The following is a 19078-nucleotide window of genomic DNA, read 5'->3' on the forward strand; positions in this document are numbered from 1 at the left end:
GTGTGCTCCTTCCTTTGTTGGTTCATTATCATTCATTTGGTGTGCCCTGTTGCCATTTTCCTGCCTGCACAGCGAGATTATTATTATGCATTTGCTTCCTGCTTTCTAATTCTGTTTTAAAAGTCAACAAAGTAGCCTTTTACATTGTTTTGTCAATCAAAATATCCAGAGAAGAAAGTCAAACGCATATGTTAGCATGAAAAAAATCCGACAGTGAGCGTGCACGCTCTGTAGGAGAGTGTGCTTTTTTTCAGAAGATATCGTGTGTAGTTCAATCCCACCCTCGGCCATCTCTGTGTGGAGTTTGCATGTTCTCCCCGTGTATGCGTGGGTTTTCTCCGGGTACTCCGGTTTCCTCCCATATTCCAAAAACATGCTAGGTTAATTGGCGACTCCAAATTGTCCATAGGTATGAATGTGAGTGTGAATGGTTGTTTGTCTATATGTGCACTACGTGTCACATTTGCATTACGTTGCATTGCTGCACAACATTGTGAGGCATGAAAATGAAAGATATGGACGGGAAGGCCTCAAAATAAAAAAAAATGTACCTGTAGTACAACAGTCTCTGTTCAGTTTATTGTGGCCCTTGTGTATTTATCTCACTTGGTCACATTTGGCATTGTTATGGCAGGATATTAGATATTATTTTTTCAGTTTTTGTTGTGGCCCATGTCTGTCTAGTGATAGGCATAAGTGTAGTGGGAAAAATAAGTGGTGGCATTTGCAATCAAGAGCAACAGAGGGTCGGCTATACGACAGCAGGACACCTCAAAGCCTCTACGGTGAACATTCATCATCGCTATGGATGACATTCTAGTCATTACGGATCTGGTACGGCAGCTTCAGGCTGAAAATGAACAGGTGATGATACAGGTGGCAAAAGACAAAGTAGTGCTTCATCTCAAGACTGATGCATTTACATCAACACGTGCTGCCACGCCTGTAACTGCTGCTTCTTCTGTACAAACAGGAGAAAGTGAAAGTGACCAAAATTTACTGGTAAATTGTCTGTTGATTTGATGAATGTTGAATAATGGATTGAGGAGGCTCTTACTGTATGACCATTTCATTGGGGGGTGGGGGGACTAAAGCAGAATTAGATTTTCATAGTGACACAGGGACACTCCAGCAACAATATTTTGCATAATTAGTGAAAATTACAGTTGCTCCCAGTCTTATGTTGCTGCACAGCTCCAATTTTTCCAGCATAGCCCAAAGGACGAAGAATCTCTTAGAGACTACTCCCATGCTCTAAAGTCACTGATGGATGTGGTCATTGACAAAACACCTGGGGGGGGTATTCAAAACTCACATCAGATCTTGCGTGACCAGTTTACAGAACATGTACATGATGATAGGTTGAGGATGGAACTTACACAGAACATTCAATCATTCAAACGCCAAAGTTATGTCTTTCACTAGACTCAAGGGCATCGCTATTAGGTGGGCAGAAGAGGGAAGAAATGCAAATAGGCATTCTCGTCGTAGTTGAGTCTAATGCAATGACCGTATTAGCCTTTTGAACTGAGGAAATGAGCTAAAATGCTAAAAGCATTCGCTTGGTAGCATCAAAAGTGCCAAGACTGTCCTCAAGCATTTCTACATCCTGCCATGTGTACACTACCGCTCAAAAGTTTGGGATCACTTGCAAATTTCTTTGTTTTCCAAAGAAAAACATATTTTCATGCAGTTCAAAAACAATTTTTGCCATTTCACAAACATTTTTTGCCATTTCACAAACAATTAAAATGAATCTCTAATCTACATTTTTGCATAGAGGCCTACTATCAACAATCATCAATCTCCCGGTATGGCTGCTAATCCAAGTTCATCATTTTGTAAGAATAATAGTTTATTAGAAAACCCATCTAAAATTCTAAACTAAAACGAAAATCTCTTACCATGCTATTAACAACAAACTGGGTCTAACAAGGACAGAAAAACGCTGCATTACTGTGCAAGAAGACAAATATCTGAGAGTGTGTAGTTTAAGAAAAAGACGCCTCACAGGTCGTCCGTCACCTGGCAGCTGCACTAAATAGTACCCGTCAAACACCAGTGTCAACAGTGAAGCGGCGACTTCAGGATGCTGGACTTGGCAGAATTACCAAGAAAAAGACATATCTCAGACAGGCTCACAAAAATTTCCAAGTGATCCCAAACTTTTGAGCGGTAGCGTATATGGGTCTTGAAACTGGAGTAAAAAAAGCCAGAATGCTAACATACTAACAATTAGCATAGTAGCACCTAGCAAGATAGCACTAAGTGGCGAAAGTGTCAAGGCAGTACCGTCGACTCCATACATCATGTCATGTGTGAATTTGTATTTAAATTAAAGTCAATTAACTAAAATGCTGGGCGGCACGGTGGTCGAGTGGTTAGCGCGCAGACCTCACAGCTAGGAGACCAGGGTTTAATTCCACCCTTGGCTATCTCTGTGTGGAGTTTGCATGTTCTCCCCGTGCATGCGTGGGTTTTCTCCGGGTACTCCGGTTTCCCCCCACATTCCAAAAACATGCTAGGTTAATTGGCGACTCCAAATTGTCCATAGGTATGAATGTGAGTGTGAATGGTTGTTTGTCTATATGTGCCCAGTGATTGGCTGGCGACCAGTCCAGGGTTTACCCTGCCTCTCGCCCGAAGACAGCTGGGATAGGCTCCAGCACCCCTGCGAAAAAGCGGTAGAAAATGAATGAATGAACTAAAATGCTAACAATTAGCACCAAGCTATTCAGACAAATCCGATAATTTTTACAACCGGTCTTTAACATCAGCCACTTATTCTATTTCAGGTCACACGGAAGTCACATGGTGGTTTTGGCTATTTCACTATTTAGACTATTTATTTCCCAATCTTAAATATTGAACAAATTTCATATTCCCTCCTAACACACCTCAGACCACAGGATATAATCTTACAAAACATAAGAAAATTTGGTGTTTTCCATCCGTGGTCTGGATGGGGGAATATTGCATATGCAGATCATGACTGTCATTAAAGTCCAACAGCCTTACCCTTTGTTTGAGTCATGTTATGGCTTTCTTAATAATGATCTGTTGTCTACTTGTCATGCAATTAACACACCCATCCTATGTTACGCCAATAACACACACCCAACAGGTTATGTAAATGACACACACCCTTTGGGTAAAAAATGCCATTACGTAAAGCATACTTTATCATGGCTGCCAACTCTTCTGAATTCTACAGAATACGTCTTGAAATTTTCCCACGCCTTCCCAATTCCTGACAATCTACCGAATTGTGATGATTTTGTGTGGTAATAAAATACTCATTTGTAGTGTTGTCTTTTAGTAAGGATTTCCACGGTCAAATTTGATAAGTTACGTATTGTCTATAAGTGTCTAACATACTGTGGATTTTTGGTGATCTCGACAAATTAACTGATCTCATTTGTGAGTTTAAAAAAAAAAATTCCACCTGAAAGAACAAATAACGGAACATGGTCACCGTCGGCAAAAATCAGAAAACAACAACCTGCCCTGAAATTCACCGTCGGGATATAAACTGAAGTTGGCGTAACAGCCTTACCAATTTTAAATGATGGACACTGATGAGCCGTTTTCCGGAATCATCCATCCATCCATCCATTTTCCTCCGCTTATCCGGGTCCGGGTCGCGGGGGCAGCAGTCTTAGTCGGGAAGCCCAGACTTCCCGATCCCCGGCCACCTCCTCCAGCTCCACCGGGAGGACACCAAGGCGTTCCCAGGCCAGCTGTGAGACATAGTCCCTCCAGCGTGTCCTAGGTTTGCCCCGGGGCCTTTTCCCGGCTGGGCATGCCCGGAACACCTCACCAGGGAATCATCTTTAACCTTTTCGAAATACCTTTTCGAAAAACCTTTTCACACTTTGGATGACTTCCTGGTAGACACTATGAGCCAACAAGTCCATCAATGTCCACGGTCTTCCTACCTTTCAAAGCTACAGCGCTCAACTCAGCTATTTGGAATCGTGCCACAGAATGCATGGTAAGTATAGGTCTTCTGTTTAACGCATACATCATTTTCAATTCTTTTTTTTTTTTTTTACCACAAATTGGGCCTTTTTTTTGTATCAAGAAACGGTATTTCTAACAAAGACAGTCTTTATAAAAATGTATGCTCAGCAATAGTGTTGGGCATCGAATTTGAACAATGGTAGGGCAGTGTAGTTTCAATAAGGGCGCTTCTTTTTGGATGAACTGTCTGAACTTCTCCATTAACTTAATTATGAATTTCTCACAAGGGTATTTTCCATCAGGCATTACAAAGCAGGACTGGATAATCCAGTTTTATTAATAGTTGTCTTTTTTTAACGTTCGTGTACCTGTATCTATACTAGTGACGACAAACTTGATTTCTTATACTAACTCCAAACATACAGTATATAAGCAATAATCAGACATCTTATTAAGATGGTTGCAATGAAACGTTTGGATGTGGCAGATCTACCCCTTAAACAAATGCAAGAAAATGGACCAAACTTAATAAAGCACCTTTCTACAAAGGTGGCTTGTTTCAATCAATTTTGTTCGGAAACTGATGTTAAAATGGCCAAATACAATCAAAAGTAGTTTTTCAGCCTTACGTGAAAGGTAATGCAGTGAAACCGTATTTGAACTGTAAACTGGTTAGTACAGCTCAGTGCAGTACATGAATTGGGCATCATCCCCATTCTCGTTTGCCAGCGCACAATGTAACTATCTACATATGTCATCCAGGCAACTCACACGTGCGCAACGAGGACATCTACTCGACTTACTAACAACCTCTAGTCCACGAACCTCAACCTGTGAGACCATGTCATGCTCACAATTCACTCGATGGACAGAGCTGGACTCGAGTCAGTCGAGTGAGTCTACAACCTGCAGATGCGGACCTGCATGGGGTTCTTCAGTCTCCTTGTTGCAGCTCCCTTTGCCGAGAGATGTGATTTTAACACCAAAGTAGAGGACATTTCAAGAAGAATGTGAAATATCTGAGTCACCGCAAGTCCCTGAATGCATCTGTACTGCTGATTAGCTGAGCAAGAGATGGAAAGGTAGATTAGTGTATGCAGTGAGTCTCAATGAAGAGGAAAAAAAGCTGAGGGAGTTTTGAGTGGAGTTGAGTTGCACAAAAAATAAAACTATGTAATGAACGAGGACATAGCGATGTTTTATAAGACAAATTGCGTTGTAGCTATGTGTTTTGACAATGTGACAAGTTTGGAGGTGACTCTAAATTGATTGATTGTCACTGCTCGGAGATGGGCGGACCTCTTGGCAGCAACTGCAGAACAAATGCTTTCACTTTAGTCTACCAAAAAACATGTTTTTCTGTCCAAACTGATGCTGTTTTATTTTAAATTTAAATATTTAAAGTTTTATTTGTAAACAAAGTTAAACAAAGTTCAGTGTTGAAATCATTTTAAGGTAACATTTACATTTTGTGGGCTGCACGGTGCTCGAGTGGTTAGCGCTCAGACCCCACAGCTTGGAGACCCGAGTTCAATCCCACCATCTCTGTGTGGAGTTTGCATGTTCTCCCCGTGCATGCGTGGGTTTTCTCTGGGTAGTCCGGTTTCCTCCAAAAACATGCTAGGTTAATTGGCGACTCTAAATTGTCCATAGGTATGAATGTGAGTGTGAATGGTTGTTTGTCTATATGTGCCCTGTGATTGGCTGGCGACCAGTCCAGGGTGTACCCCGCCTCTCGCCTGAAGACAGCTGGGATAGGCTCCAGCACCCCCACGACCCTCGTGAGGAAAAAGCGGTAGAAAATGAATGAATGAATGAATTTACATTTTGTGGGCTGCACGGTGATCGAGTGGTTAGCGCTCAGACCCCACAGCTAGGAGACCCGAGTTCAATCCCACCATCTCTGTGTGGAGTTTGCATGTTCTCCCCGTGCATGCGTGGGTTTTCTCTGGGTACTCCGGTTTCCTCCAAAAACATTCCAAAAACATGCTAGGTTAATTGGCGACTCCAAATTGTCCATAGGTATGAATGTGAGTGTGAATGGTTGTTTGTCTATGTGTGAGTGTACACTGCCTCTCGCCCGAAGACAGCTAGGATAGGCTCCAGCACCCCACGTGACCCTCGTGAGAATAAGCGGTAGAAAATGAATGAATGAATTTACATTTTGTTGTTTTTATGAGTTTATAAACTCTGTAATGTTTTGCAGCTTCACATTATATATATATTTTTTTTACTGGAAGACGAAGCAAAATGACTCTTTTGATACTAAAGGTTTCTCACCTACATTTAGTTTGATGAAAAAAATATCTGTGTGAATACAGACCATAACTACAACTACCAAACCACATGTTCAAAATGGTCTATGCCCCTTGCTGTACCATGTGACATTTACTGTTTTTTGGTCAATAAAGTATCGTTAAAACAACATATTTAATGGTGTCCTCAGACTTTTACACAGTGCATTGATCATACATGATTGAAGGATGCCACAGATTTTATATTCACTTAGTTTTGCTTTTTAATTCTCCCACGTAGAGATGTATGTGCTCCTTACAAAAGTGCAATGCACAAAACCAAGATCACATTGAAATGGCAATGTTCGGTGCGTGACATCTTCCTTGCCAATTATCTGTTCTAGGTCATTCATTAGCTTACTATGACAAAAATGCTGAGCATTCTTAAAAAAAAACAATACATCCAGCCGACTGCCACACCCTGTCAACGAGTATAAATACTGTGTATGAAGGACCATTGGTCACCATTCACTCAGCACAGAGGTTGTTCAATACTTCTCTTTGTTGGTAAGTAAAATGAAAATGTGTACTTGATTGTTTAGTGTTTTGAGATTGCAATATGTTTTATTCGCTGTAATCTACCTTTAGCTTGTAATGAGATTGAAAACACATTGTACTTTTTCTGGCTCAGGCTTGTTAAGTTTATTGAAACATTTACATAAACATTTCTGTATAGACTGAAAATTGTATATACCCTAATTTGATTTTTTTTTTTTACTGCTGAATACAGTACTTCCATTTATGTTTTTATTTGTTCCAGGTGGTCTTTGGTCTTTAGCTACTTTGCCTAAAAGTAAGGAAAACACTTTTTCATTTTTTGCACAATTTTACCTATTTTTGAAAGTTACACTGTATATGGTTCTCAGCTCTTGAGAAGCTACATATTCCAGACACTCACATGTTAAATTTAATTATTTTTTAAAATCTTTCCAGCAACAAAATGCAGAAGCTAATTCTTCTCGTGGGTAAGATGCAGAAACGATTTTGTTATATGTTTATACCAAATAGTTTTGCTTTCAAATGAACCAAATGAAAACATTTCTGATTAAATATGTCATTTAAAGGTCTCTGTGTCTTCAACACCGGGCCGGGTAAGTTGATGTCTTGCAATATTTAGTACATACAATGAACAAGTCTGATTCTACATACTTGAATGAACCATACCATATGAATACCCGATAACTATCTGTACATAATGCAAATATGTACATTTACATCTACTCTTCTGAGTAACTTAAAAAAAAAAGTTACTTATGCTGCTTGTGCTATTTATGTAGTTATTAACTACAGTACCTAAACACCTTTTTTTCCTCAGGTGTAAGCGCTTCCCAAAACCTGATGTGTCACTTTGACAGCTTGTCACAAGAACGACATGCGGACGCACACTTCTCAATTTCGGACATCGATGCCAATCTGTGTACGCATCTGATTTATGGCTCCGTAACCATTGGCAGCTCAGGGGGCCTTGACATTCTTCCTTCCGACATAAGCAGTTTCAGCGATTTCAATGATCTAAAAAACAGGTCAGAGCTTGCGCATGCACATTTTGGCTAAGTTTCCTGGACATACGTTCAATAGTAACTGCTAAACATGTTCTGTATGTCCCAACAGCAATTCAGAACTTAAAACCCTTCTGGAGATCAATCTGCTGAATAACATCCCTGGGTAAGTTTAAGACAATATACATTTTATTAGCTGGAGGAAAAGCGGTAGAAAATGAATGAATGAATGAATGTATTTCTGCACAAAATACTACATAACATAAGATACAGTAAACCTCGGATATATCGGAAATTCGCTCACAACGGACAGATAAAAAAGAACCAATTTTTCTGTAATGCATTTCCAATAAAAATTCATTGCATATATCGGATTTTTTATAACGGATTTCACCTATTTCGGACAAAATCTCCAGTCCCGTTCCAATGCATTTCCATTAAATTTCCCTCGCATATATCGGATGGCCGCATCGTTATGCTAATCTTGTTGATGTCACTGGCTATTGTCTTTCTCCTGGCTCCAGATTTAGGACAAATATAAAAGTGAGTGACGTCAATAATACTAGCACAGCAGTGAATGAGATCTTAACCTCACTATTGGAAATAACGTAGGCCTGACGGGCGTAACAGGGCCTAGCTTAATTAACAATTTGTTATGCTCAGAGTCCAATAAAGTTAAATTCTCATTACCTTACGTCTCTTTTCATTGCCCAGTCCAGGTACATTGGAAACATAGTCAAGGAAGTGCCTTTTTATAACGGATAAAATCCGATTTACGCATATACCGGATATAAATCCGATATATGCATAAAACGGACATTTTCCAGTATACGCATAGAACGGATTTCGCTTATATCGGACAAAACCAGCGGGAACAATTGAATCCGATATATCCGAGGTTTACTGTAATACCCTCTAACATTACCCAGCAATATTAAGTATAAAAACAACCTTTGTGCATCTCATTTTTTTTCCTTCACGATTATCAGACTCCTAAACATGATAAGCACAGAGCAGAACCAAAACAGCTTTATTCAGTCAACAATCAGTGCCGTGCAAGCACATGGGTTTGATGGGATGAACATCCTCTGGATGTATAGACCAAACTACCCAGGCATGACCCCTCAGCAGTTCTCAGAGCTTATCAAGGTATGTTTTACCAGCTAAAAATACATCTTTCTGTACATATTTAGCCAAGACTTCACACTGCATTTCTTCTTGTATAGGATCTCAGACTGGCCTCCAGCGGTCTCCTGCTCTCTGCGAGCATCTCCCATAAACCATTCATCATTGACAACAGTTATGAAATCCCAACACTTTCAGCGTAAATACAAATCTCATTTCCAAATGATTTGGCCATTTTGCTGATTGCATTCTTTGATGAGCAAAAACGTCTCTGTTTTAACAGTAATGTAGACTTCCTGAATATTCTGTCGGCTGGTATTGACATCAACTTTTTGTCCAACCCCTCCAACACAGCGTTTCAGACAACGGTAGGTAACACCCAGCTCATTCTATCTCTGTTTTCTATTCTCTTGTGGCTAAAAGTGTTGGCCATTTTCCAGAAATCGTCAATCCAACACTTGATCAGCGAGGGAGCAGAAATAGGAAAACTTAACATGGGAATTGCGGCATTTGGACGAGCCTATGCTACGCTATCTTCGTCACAGAGTAATCAACCAGACCTATCTCAACCACTGATGGGTTACTTTGGTGATAACCAAGGTTTCTTTTCCCATTTCGAGGTAGGAGACAGGATCAGCGCAAGCTTCCAAAATGATAATTGGGAATACATGATGTCAAAATGTGTCTCTTTCTTGCAGGTGTGTCTTCACAACTCCTTGACTCCGTCTACAGGCCAGATTCGAAATGCTTGGCTTGGCTATGACAGCATTCCCATCATCATCTCTAAGGTATAGAACACCTCAGCCAAACACAAAAACAGATGAAACAATGCTCCAAAAGTGGCTGACAACCATACCATGAAAAACGAACTGACAAAAGAGGCGCTTTATCGCTTAAATATCCAAAATAGTCGCAGCTTCACAACAGCTTGCCATGTGGGGGTGTCGTTCACATTCACTTTCTTAAAAGTAACATTTCTCTTGTTGTCATTAGAATTGTTTTTCGTCCTCAAAACACTATTTGTGTATCAGAGTTGGTTAATAAACATAAATACCAGTATGTTAAATAAGGTATAGGTCTATTTAAAAAAAAAAAAAAAAGTACTTTATTCTGTTGATATTGTCATGTTGCACAAAAAACGACTAATAATTACATGTTTCCAATGTAAATATGCATTTAGGTTCAGGTCAAATAGTATAGTACAGTATTAGTATAGTATAGTAGTATATGCAGAAGTAAATAAATAATGAATTACTGAGAGTAAGATTGAGATGTGAAACTAGTGACTTTTTTTTTCCCCGTTCCACTTTTGTAACCTAGAAATGTTGTTAAAATTTTATATTTTCATGTTAAATAATGGGCGGCACGGCGGTCTAGTGGTTAGCGCGCAGACCTCACAGTGAGGAGACCAGGGTTCAATTCCACCCTCGGCCATCTCTGTGTGGAGTTCTGTGGAGTTCTCTCCCCGTGCATGCGTGGGTTTTCTCCGGGTACTCCGGTTTCCTCCCACATTCCAAAAAAATGCTAGGTTAATTGGCGACTCCAAATTGTCCATAGGTATGAATGTGAGTGTGAATGGTTGTTTGTCTATATGTGAGTGTGAATGGTTGTTTGTCTATATGTGCCCTGTGATTGGCTGGCGACCAGTCCAGGGTGTACCCCGCCTCTCGCCCAAAGACAGCTGGGATAGGCTCCAGCACCCCCCGCGACCCTCGTGAGGAAAAAGCGGTAGAAAATGAATGAATGAATGAATGTTAAATAAGTGTCAGATAATGAGGTTTGTGCATTTCAAAGTGAGCCTTGAAAGAAGTTTTGAACGGTTCTGAACACTCGGTTTTACAGAGTTCTACTGAAGTCAATGTCATCCTGCCGGACTCACTAAACACGGAACTAAAGATCCGGAATTCCTTGGGAGTGTGATCAATCACAGCGCGGTGGGCTTACCTAGAAAAGGGCAGGGAGTAGAGTAAACAGACCGTTTGGGTCGGAAATACTGTAAAGAAAAGGTGCACAATCTGGAAGATCTAGAAAGCTTTATATGTGGCAGTACAAATGAGCATAATTGATCCTCTTTAAGAATTGCTTGTTTTTTTTTATTCTAATGTGCGCAATGCTTCGTGTGAAGCAAGTTGAGCAATTTATGTGTAGCGCCACCTGCTAGTAAACTGTGGGCCGTGACAACATAAGTGCTAATATCTCGCTAATATCTCGATAATAACTGGACCTAAACAGTGTTGCTGATTCTCACATAATCTGAATCAGTTCAAGTTCTTTATTTTCAAGTATGTTACGCTCAGTTCAACGTGCTTAGAAAAATGAATGTGATCATTTGAACTCGTTCAAGTCCAACACCGCTCAAGGTCTAATATGTTTAGGTTCTTTTGTTACTCATTCAGCAATTAACATTTTTCTCTCTGGGCCATACAGGCTGAATATATCATCAATAACCAGTTGGGAGGAGCCTTTCTCATGTCCATTGACCAGGATGACTTCAGTGGGGAATTTTGCGATGAGGGCAATTATCCTATCCTTCAAACTCTGCATAATGAGTTGATTTCAGAAAACTAGAACCTGGATGATGGACTGCACCAGCATCATGATGATTCATTATTCTCAAAATTCTTACAAATGGTTTCATGATTAAAATAATTGGGTGATTACTTACTTGATTGTTCTAAACAAACACAACATTTTGGTGGCTAATCTTTAACATAGTTAATGATAATGGTGTAATCAGTATACGATTATATACTACTCCAAAGAAGTTAGGGATATTTCAGATACATTTCACGATGAACCTAAGATGTCCTTAATTTGAGATTCTCTAATTCTGAAGTCCAACATGTTCCATGTCCGACATGTTCTCTAACACAACAGTTGTGAATATCCCTAACTTTTTGTGTTTAATATATAATGATGCTGGTGTTGCAGATTATTCCCATTGATAATTATTATAACTTGTATGCTCATGAAGACCACCAGATCAGTTATACTGTATGTCATTTATAGTGATTTATCAGGTGATTGTGGGTAACCCAAAAAAAACAATAAAATGTGTCAATAATTGACATTGAAAATCAAAAAAAAAATTGTCTGTCTTCTGTTGCATTGCAAAAACAACTTTTTGTGTAAATATATTGTAATGTTCATTAATTCATTCATTTTTTATCGCTTATCCTCACAAGGGTCGCAGGGGGTGCTGGAGCCTATCCCAGCTGTCTTCGGGCAAGAGGCGGGGTGCACCCTGGACTGGTGGCCAGCCAATCACAGGGCACATATAGACAAACAACCATTAACACTCACATTCATACCTATGGACAATTTGGAGTCGCCAATTAACCTAGCATGTTTTTGGAATGTGGGAGGAAACCGGAGTACCCGGAAAAAACCCATGCATGCACGGGGAGAACATGCAAACTCCACACAGAGATGGCCGATGGTGGAATTGAACTTGTGTCTCGTAGCTGTGATAACCACAGTAATATTGTAATGTATTGTGTAAAATTAATAATGTAAAAAAAATACCATCCATCATTTTTTATGCCACTTCTCACTAGGGTTGCTGGAGCCTATCCCCCGGATAGGGAATTCTGACCAAGCGGCGAATTTAACCCAGGTCATCCCAATCTCTTGACTGTTTGGTCAACACGGCAACTACTCGCCCACCGTGCAGCATAAAAAATACATTATATAAAATTTTTACTCTTGATAAATAGAAATCACATTTTTGTTGTTTTACCAGAAAAAATTACTATCCTGCAATCCTACTGCATTGCAATAACTTAACTCCAATGAGAGAAACCTGTATTTGGATGACACCTTGTGGTGAATGTTATATTGAACTATTGTAATACATGACTACTGTACTGAATCATACTTAATAAGTGCCCATTGTACCAGTGTAAATATTACAGTGCAAATACTAATAATAATAAGGTGTTGCAAAACTTAACATATACACTTTTATCAAATACCACAATCATAAAATCATCATTTAAATATCACATTCCAGCATTTCCAAAGTTCCAAAGTAGGGAACAGTTTCATTTGACAGAGAAATGTCCGTCACAGTAGTTTTAATCAAATAATATTTACTTTAAGTTAATATATGATGACTTGGTCAAAGGATATACAGTGAAGAAAATAAGTATTTGAACACCCTGCTATTTTGCTATTTCTCCCACTTAGAAATCATGGAGGGGTCTGAAATTTTCATCGTAGGTGCATGTCCACTGTGAGAGAGATAAACTAAAAAGAAAAATCCAGAAATCACAATGCATGATTTTTTAACAATTTATTTGTGTGATACAGCTGCAAATAAGTATTTGAACACCTGAGAAAATGAATGTTAATATTTGGTACAGTAGCCTTTATTTGCTATTACAGAGGTCAAACGTTTCCTGTAGTTTTTCACCAGGTTTGCACACACTGCAGGAGGGATCTTGGCCCACTCCTCCACACAGATCTTCTCTAGATCAGTCAGGTTTCTGGGCTGTCGCTGAGAAACACGGAGTTTGAGCTCCCTCCAAAGATTTTCGATTGGGTTCAGGTCTGGAGACTGGCTGGGCCATGCTAGAACCTTGATATGCTTCTTACGGAGCCACTCCTTGGTTTTCCTGGCTGTGTGCTTCGGGTCGTTGTCGTGTTGGAAGACCCAGCCACGACCCATCTTCAATGCTCTGACAGAGGGAAGGAGGTTGTTCCCCAAAATCTCACAATACACGGCCCCAGTCATCCTCTCTTTAATGCAGTGCACTCGTCCTGTCCCATGTGCAGAAAAACACCCCCAAAGCATGATGCTACCACCCCCATGCTTCACAGTAGGGATGGTGTTCTTCGGATTGTACTCTTCATTCTTCTTCCTCCAAACACGCTTATTGGAATTATGACCAAAAAGTTCTATTTTGGTCTCATCTGACCATAAAACTTTCTCCCATGACTCCTCTGTATCATCCAAATGGTCATATGCAAACTTAAGACGGGCCTTGACATGTGCTGGTTTAAGCAGGGGAACCTTTCGTGCCATGCATGATTTCACATCATGACGTCTTAGTGTATTACCTACAGTAACCTTGGAAACGGTGGTCCCAGCTCTTTTCAGGTCATTGACCAAGTCCTGTCGTGTAGTTCTGGGCTGATTCCTCACCTTTCTTAGAATCATTGAGACCCCACGAGGTGATATCTTGCATGGGGCTCCACTCCGATTGAGATTGACCGTCATGTTTAGCTTCTTCCATTTTCTAATGATAGCTCCAACAGTGGACCTTTTTTCACCAAGCTGCTTGGTAATTGCTCCGTAGCCCTTTCCAGCCTTGTGGAGGTGTACAATTTTGTCTCTGGTGTCTTTGGACAGCTCTTTGGTCTTCGCCATGTTACAAGTTAAAGTCTTACTGATTGTATGGGGTGGACAGGTGTCTTTATGCAGCTAACGACCTCAAACAGGTGCATCTGATTCAGGATGATACATGGAGTGCAGGTGGACTTCTAATGGGCAGACTAACAGGTCTTTCAGGGTCAGAATTCTAGATGATACACAGGTGTTCAAATACTTATTTGCAGCTGTATCACACAAATAAATTGTTAAAAAATCATGCATTGTGATTTCTGGATTTTTCTTTTTAGTTTATCTCTCTCACAGTGGACATGCACCTACGATGAAAATTTCAGACCCCTCCATGATTTCTAAGTGGGAGAAATAGCAAAATAGCAGGGTGTTCAAATACTTATTTTCTTCACTGTAACTTTCCTTGCTACATTTTAGAGTTCATGAAGAGTGGTGTGAGGCTCAGGAAGTTTCTGAATGTCACAGTTTTGGATCAATCTGGAGTAGAAGAGAATAAGCTCCTCGTAGTTCTTTCTGGATATTCTTTCATTAATGCCATGGAATCTAGGAAAAATACAACAAAACAAACATTTCACATCTTGGAGATAAATCTAATTCCACTGGGAAATCTGAGAAGCACAACACCCGTCAATATCTTTGTTACCTTTCTATTCGATATTAGACATATTCTTACCTCTTTGCATCGCCTGGTTTAAACCACAAAGGGATAAAGCGGTAAATATCGGTGGTCAGAGCTTTGAAGTGACGACTGTCCGTATTCCCGACGCATATACCTGCATATTCCAGACATTTAAATACACAGTCAAGTCATGTTAAAATGGCTGTCCTTGTTTGAATCTGGCATTTACCTGGAGCGACTACTACTGTCGGAAACATGTCCAACACTGTTTTTTTGATTATTTGGAAGCCGTAAGATGTCTCATCAGATGAACTGACCGGTAAAGGATCAAAGCCTTCAATTAGCTCTATATTTACACGGTGGTCCCCAACCGTATACTGGATGAGGTCCAGGACCTAGACAAAGCACAGAAAATGTTATACAGTAAACCTCGGATATATCGGACTCGGATATATCGGAAATTCGCTCACAACAGACAGATAAAAAAGAACCATTTTTCTGTAATGCATTTCCAATAAAACTTCATTGCATATATCGGATTTTTTATAACGGATTTCGCCTATTTCGGACAAAATCTCCAGTCACGGTCCAATGCATTTCCATTAAATTTCCCTCGCATATATCGGATGGCCGCATCGTGGCGCTCCGATTCGCCGAATCGTGACAGGCCGCTATACGACGTCATTTGCAGCGTTTGCAGCGTTGCCTGCGCGTCCAGGTACATTGGAAACATAGTCAAGGAAGTGCCTTTTTATAACGGATAAAATCCGATTTACGCATATACCGGATATAAATCCGATATATGCGTAAAACGGACATTTTCTGGTATGCGCATATAACGGATTTCGCTTATATCGGACAAAACCAGTGGGAACAATTGAATCCGATATATCCGAGGTTTACTGTATGAGCGATTTAACATGACACATGGACAAATAAGATGACTCCATACCTCTTGTAATGATTGCGCCGTGTGAATTCGTAGATTCACATAGGCTTCAGCAAGGGACGGAAGAACATTTGTCTACAATAACAAACCAATGAGACATTTTTGAACATCATAATGTGTTGCATGTTTAATATCCAATCACTATACCTTAACGCCACCATTAAAGACGGTGACCGCTGTAGTTGTTCTCACAAACGCGTTAGTGTCTGGTTTTTGTTCAAGAAATCTGCATCACAAAACGTACTCGATTACTGCTTAAAAACATCAGGAGCATGGTTAGGAATGTAATTACCTGCCAATGAGTGGAGAAAACAGCCATAAATTTGACAATATGAACTTCATTGGGTAATTAAACTAAAAACAAAAATACATAAACAGGTTATAAATCAAATAGTTTTTTTTTTATCAATATGAAGCTTTACTTAGTAAAACTAGACATCTATTTTAAATAAAGTCCTACCTTGTGTGCCAAGTGTTCAAAGGTTGCACGTTCAGGTCCATAACCAAACAACCTGGGCATCGGGTTCTCCTCTAGCCTGAGGAAATTTAAAAAAAAATAATGTTTAACAAAGTCTTACATGAAGATGAGAAAAAAAGTTTAATTCAAAGAAAAACCTTTTGACTGCCGCAGCCAAAATCCCGATGCTGCTCTCCCTTGGAGGCATTGATGCATGACCAGGAGGAGTGGACACACTCAGCTTTACAGTGGCAGAGCCTTTTTCACTTACCCCAATTCTATACAAAATATGCACATATAAACATCTCAAAAAGAAGTAGAACATGGCGAAATATTAACGCTGCATTATTTGACGAGGAAATACAATACTGATGTTGTGTTCTCACAAAGCAGCAGGTCCTTTGAGACCACTGATGACCCCATCTAGTACAGCTAAACCCTCATCCAGGACAAATGACAGTTGTACATGACGCTGCTGCAGCAGTCGTACGATGCTCATGGCCCCTTTGTAGCCACTGATCTGTATGAATGTAAACATAGACGTTAAATCTAAAGCGAATTATATATAATGTAAATGTAGGCGAGTTACCTCTTCATCATGGCCGAGGCCGATGTAAAACCCTCTGCGTGGTGCATAACCTTTAATCAGCAGGTATTCCAGGGCTTGAAGAATTCCCTAAAAGACATGGAAATGTTGTCTGAAAAGTGAAGATGAAGACTGGTTGGGGCCAGGGCCAAATCTTATATCCACAATAAAGGATCTTCTCACCATTAGAGAGCTCTTGTCATCTATAGTCCCCCTACCATAGATGAACCCATCTATCTCCTGGGCAGAAAATGGTGGAACCACCCAGCCATCTGACTCTGTGGCAGGCACCACATCGATATGAGCCAACATCAGGTATGGCATCAGGTTGGACTGCGATCCCGGGACCCAAAATAGGTGGCTGTAGTTGGCCACCAATTCATGGTGTACCAAGTTTGATGAGAAAATCGTCGGGAAGGCTGACAAGAGGCAAGATACACAAAGGGTGAACTGCTTGTATGATTTTATTTTTATACTGAAAAAGAATAAGTTGTTATGCAATACAGGACAACACATCTCCTGGCTGAAAATATGTGATACAGGCTATAATAACAAAAGGCTGCACGGTTACATTCTAACATGCTAGGTTAATTGGCGACTCCAAATTGTCCATAGGTATGAATGTGAGTGTGAATGGTTGTTTGTCTATATGTGCCCTGTGATTGGCTGGCGACCAGTCCAGAGTGTACTCTGCTTCTCGCCTGAAGACAGTTGGGATAGTCTCCAGCGTGCCCGCGACCCTCGTGAGGTTAAGCGGTACAGTAAATTAATGAATGAATGTAATAACAAAAAAATACTATACTGTATTGTATTGTTGCCTTATACCTTTCTGTCACTGCATACTTAAAACTCAGGTACACAGTCCAATTGGATTCAATACATAGACTTATGTACTAATTCAATGATATGATTTTTTGTTTGTTTGTTTTTGTAACTACATGAGAATATACAACATCTCAAACTGTGGTACAACTACATAGTGGTCCTCCGAAAGAAACACTATATAATATAATATTACACATACAATATATATGTATTCAACGTTTAAACATGGTGGCAATCAGAGGTGGCATTAAGAGGTACCATGGTACCGATTATTCATGTTAAAAACTAGTACTTTTCTGGCTACATTGAACGCAACATTAGGTTCATAAATGGCGGAAATGTAAAAGATTTACAGTTACCTACCACCTGTTGTCCACCAGCAGTGGACATTATAAAAAACGGTACACAACAACATAAACCTCGGTTTTGTGGCTGAAACATCAAACAACAGTTGACAGGTTTGTGCGAATTGTTAAGTTCGTTAATGGTTGTGTGGGTTTTGTGTCGGCTGGTGCTATAATCAGTGGGTGCAACAATGGCGTTATGAAAGTAGCTTTACCTCTTTGCAGAAGCAAGTTGAAGCGAACCAGTGCCGTAGTGTTGATCTCCGTGCTCGAGAAAGACACAGTCGGGATGCGAATAGCCTCTGAATAAAGAAGAGAGCTACTAAGTAAGCTGTGTACGTCCAATAATGCAAATTGTTATTTACGTAGCTAATAATTGGGTTGAATACTGAAAAACAGACTTTACCTTTAAATTTTGATATAACTTCCTCTCGCTTCTGGTCATCTATGTCAAGAGAGATATTGCTAGTTTTTTCCCAGTGTGCGAGTTGAAGTCCTGCATTGACGTCCAGCGACAGAGTTCTAATTGACACTATTGCAATCAAAATTAGAACAACAGCGAAACCACTCCCTATAATAATCTTGAAAAGCCTGATCATAATGGATTTTGGTCCTGGGGTTGCATATGGAACTCTGGCTGTTCGCACTCGATTTACTTAACCGATGCGCATGCGCATAAAGAAGACGACACTGACGTCACATGCACTGCCCTGTCAAACGGAAGCAAATAAAGTTGATTGAAGTTTGCCTTTTTTTCTCTTATTGTTTGGTACAATTGAAGCTTGTAATAAAATATTTAAAATTAAAATGAAAAAAAAATAAAAATGAAAAAAATTTGCCTTTTTTTCTCTTTGTCGCTCCAATGGTTGCAGTACATCCGATGATAATCTCACTTTTCTCATATTGTTACCCCCTTGACCCAAATGATGATAAGCATCACAGTCCATCATACCCCTTTAAACTGTTTGTTTCGCATGTTTACCATCCATCCATCTTCTATGTCGCCACTGGTTTAGACAGGGATGGTTTTGAGCTATTTTGAGGGGACAGTAAATTCACACTCTTATACAAGC

General features: G+C 40.0%; 2 protein-coding genes across 2 annotated transcripts; one reads left to right on the top strand and one right to left on the bottom strand.

The window, feature by feature from the left end:
• Nucleotides 1–6730: 6730 nt before the first annotated feature.
• On the top strand, nt 6731–11944 carry LOC131104372 (acidic mammalian chitinase-like). The gene is made up of 12 exons (XM_058051466.1): nt 6731–6764; nt 7018–7050; nt 7191–7222; nt 7322–7348; nt 7573–7780; nt 7869–7922; nt 8746–8905; nt 8983–9080; nt 9165–9249; nt 9322–9501; nt 9580–9669; nt 11309–11944. Exons 3-12 carry the CDS (start codon nt 7198–7200, stop codon nt 11447–11449), a joined length of 1068 nt encoding a protein of 355 aa, XP_057907449.1. The 5' UTR covers nt 6731–6764; nt 7018–7050; nt 7191–7197; the 3' UTR covers nt 11450–11944.
• A 382-nt stretch (nt 11945–12326) lies between these two features.
• On the bottom strand, nt 12327–18682 carry LOC131104249 (N-fatty-acyl-amino acid synthase/hydrolase PM20D1.2-like). Its single transcript, XM_058051236.1, has 14 exons — nt 18412–18682; nt 18221–18307; nt 17020–17255; nt 16840–16926; nt 16637–16770; nt 16409–16528; nt 16254–16329; nt 16086–16147; nt 15941–16019; nt 15797–15868; nt 15074–15239; nt 14899–14998; nt 14620–14768; nt 12327–13011 (listed from the first exon to the last, which is right to left on the bottom strand). The coding sequence occupies exons 1-13, from the start codon at nt 18602–18604 to the stop codon at nt 14639–14641; spliced, it is 1542 nt and encodes a 513-aa protein (XP_057907219.1). The 5' UTR covers nt 18605–18682; the 3' UTR covers nt 12327–13011; nt 14620–14638.
• Nucleotides 18683–19078: the final 396 nt, after the last annotated feature.

The sequence above is a fragment of the Doryrhamphus excisus genome, chromosome 16, assembly GCF_030265055.1.
Source record: "Doryrhamphus excisus isolate RoL2022-K1 chromosome 16, RoL_Dexc_1.0, whole genome shotgun sequence".
Taxonomy (NCBI): domain Eukaryota; kingdom Metazoa; phylum Chordata; class Actinopteri; order Syngnathiformes; family Syngnathidae; genus Doryrhamphus; species Doryrhamphus excisus.

Coding starts and splice junctions, on each gene's coding strand:
- LOC131104372 (XM_058051466.1), top strand. CDS start 7,198: ATGCAGAAGCTAATTCTTCTCGTGG. Junction 7,781..7,868: donor TTCAATGATCTAAAAAACAG/GTCAGAGCTTGC, acceptor ATGTCCCAACAG/CAATTCAGAACTTAAAACCC. Junction 9,081..9,164: donor GAAATCCCAACACTTTCAGC/GTAAATACAAAT, acceptor CTGTTTTAACAG/TAATGTAGACTTCCTGAATA.
- LOC131104249 (XM_058051236.1), bottom strand. CDS start 18,604: ATGATCAGGCTTTTCAAGATTATTATAGGGAGTGGTTTCGCTGTTGTT. Junction 18,308..18,411: donor AGTTATATCAAAATTTAAAG/GTAAAGTCTGTT, acceptor TTCTTTATTCAG/AGGCTATTCGCATCCCGACT. Junction 16,020..16,085: donor TTTTCTCCACTCATTGGCAG/GTAATTACATTC, acceptor TTTGTGATGCAG/ATTTCTTGAACAAAAACCAG.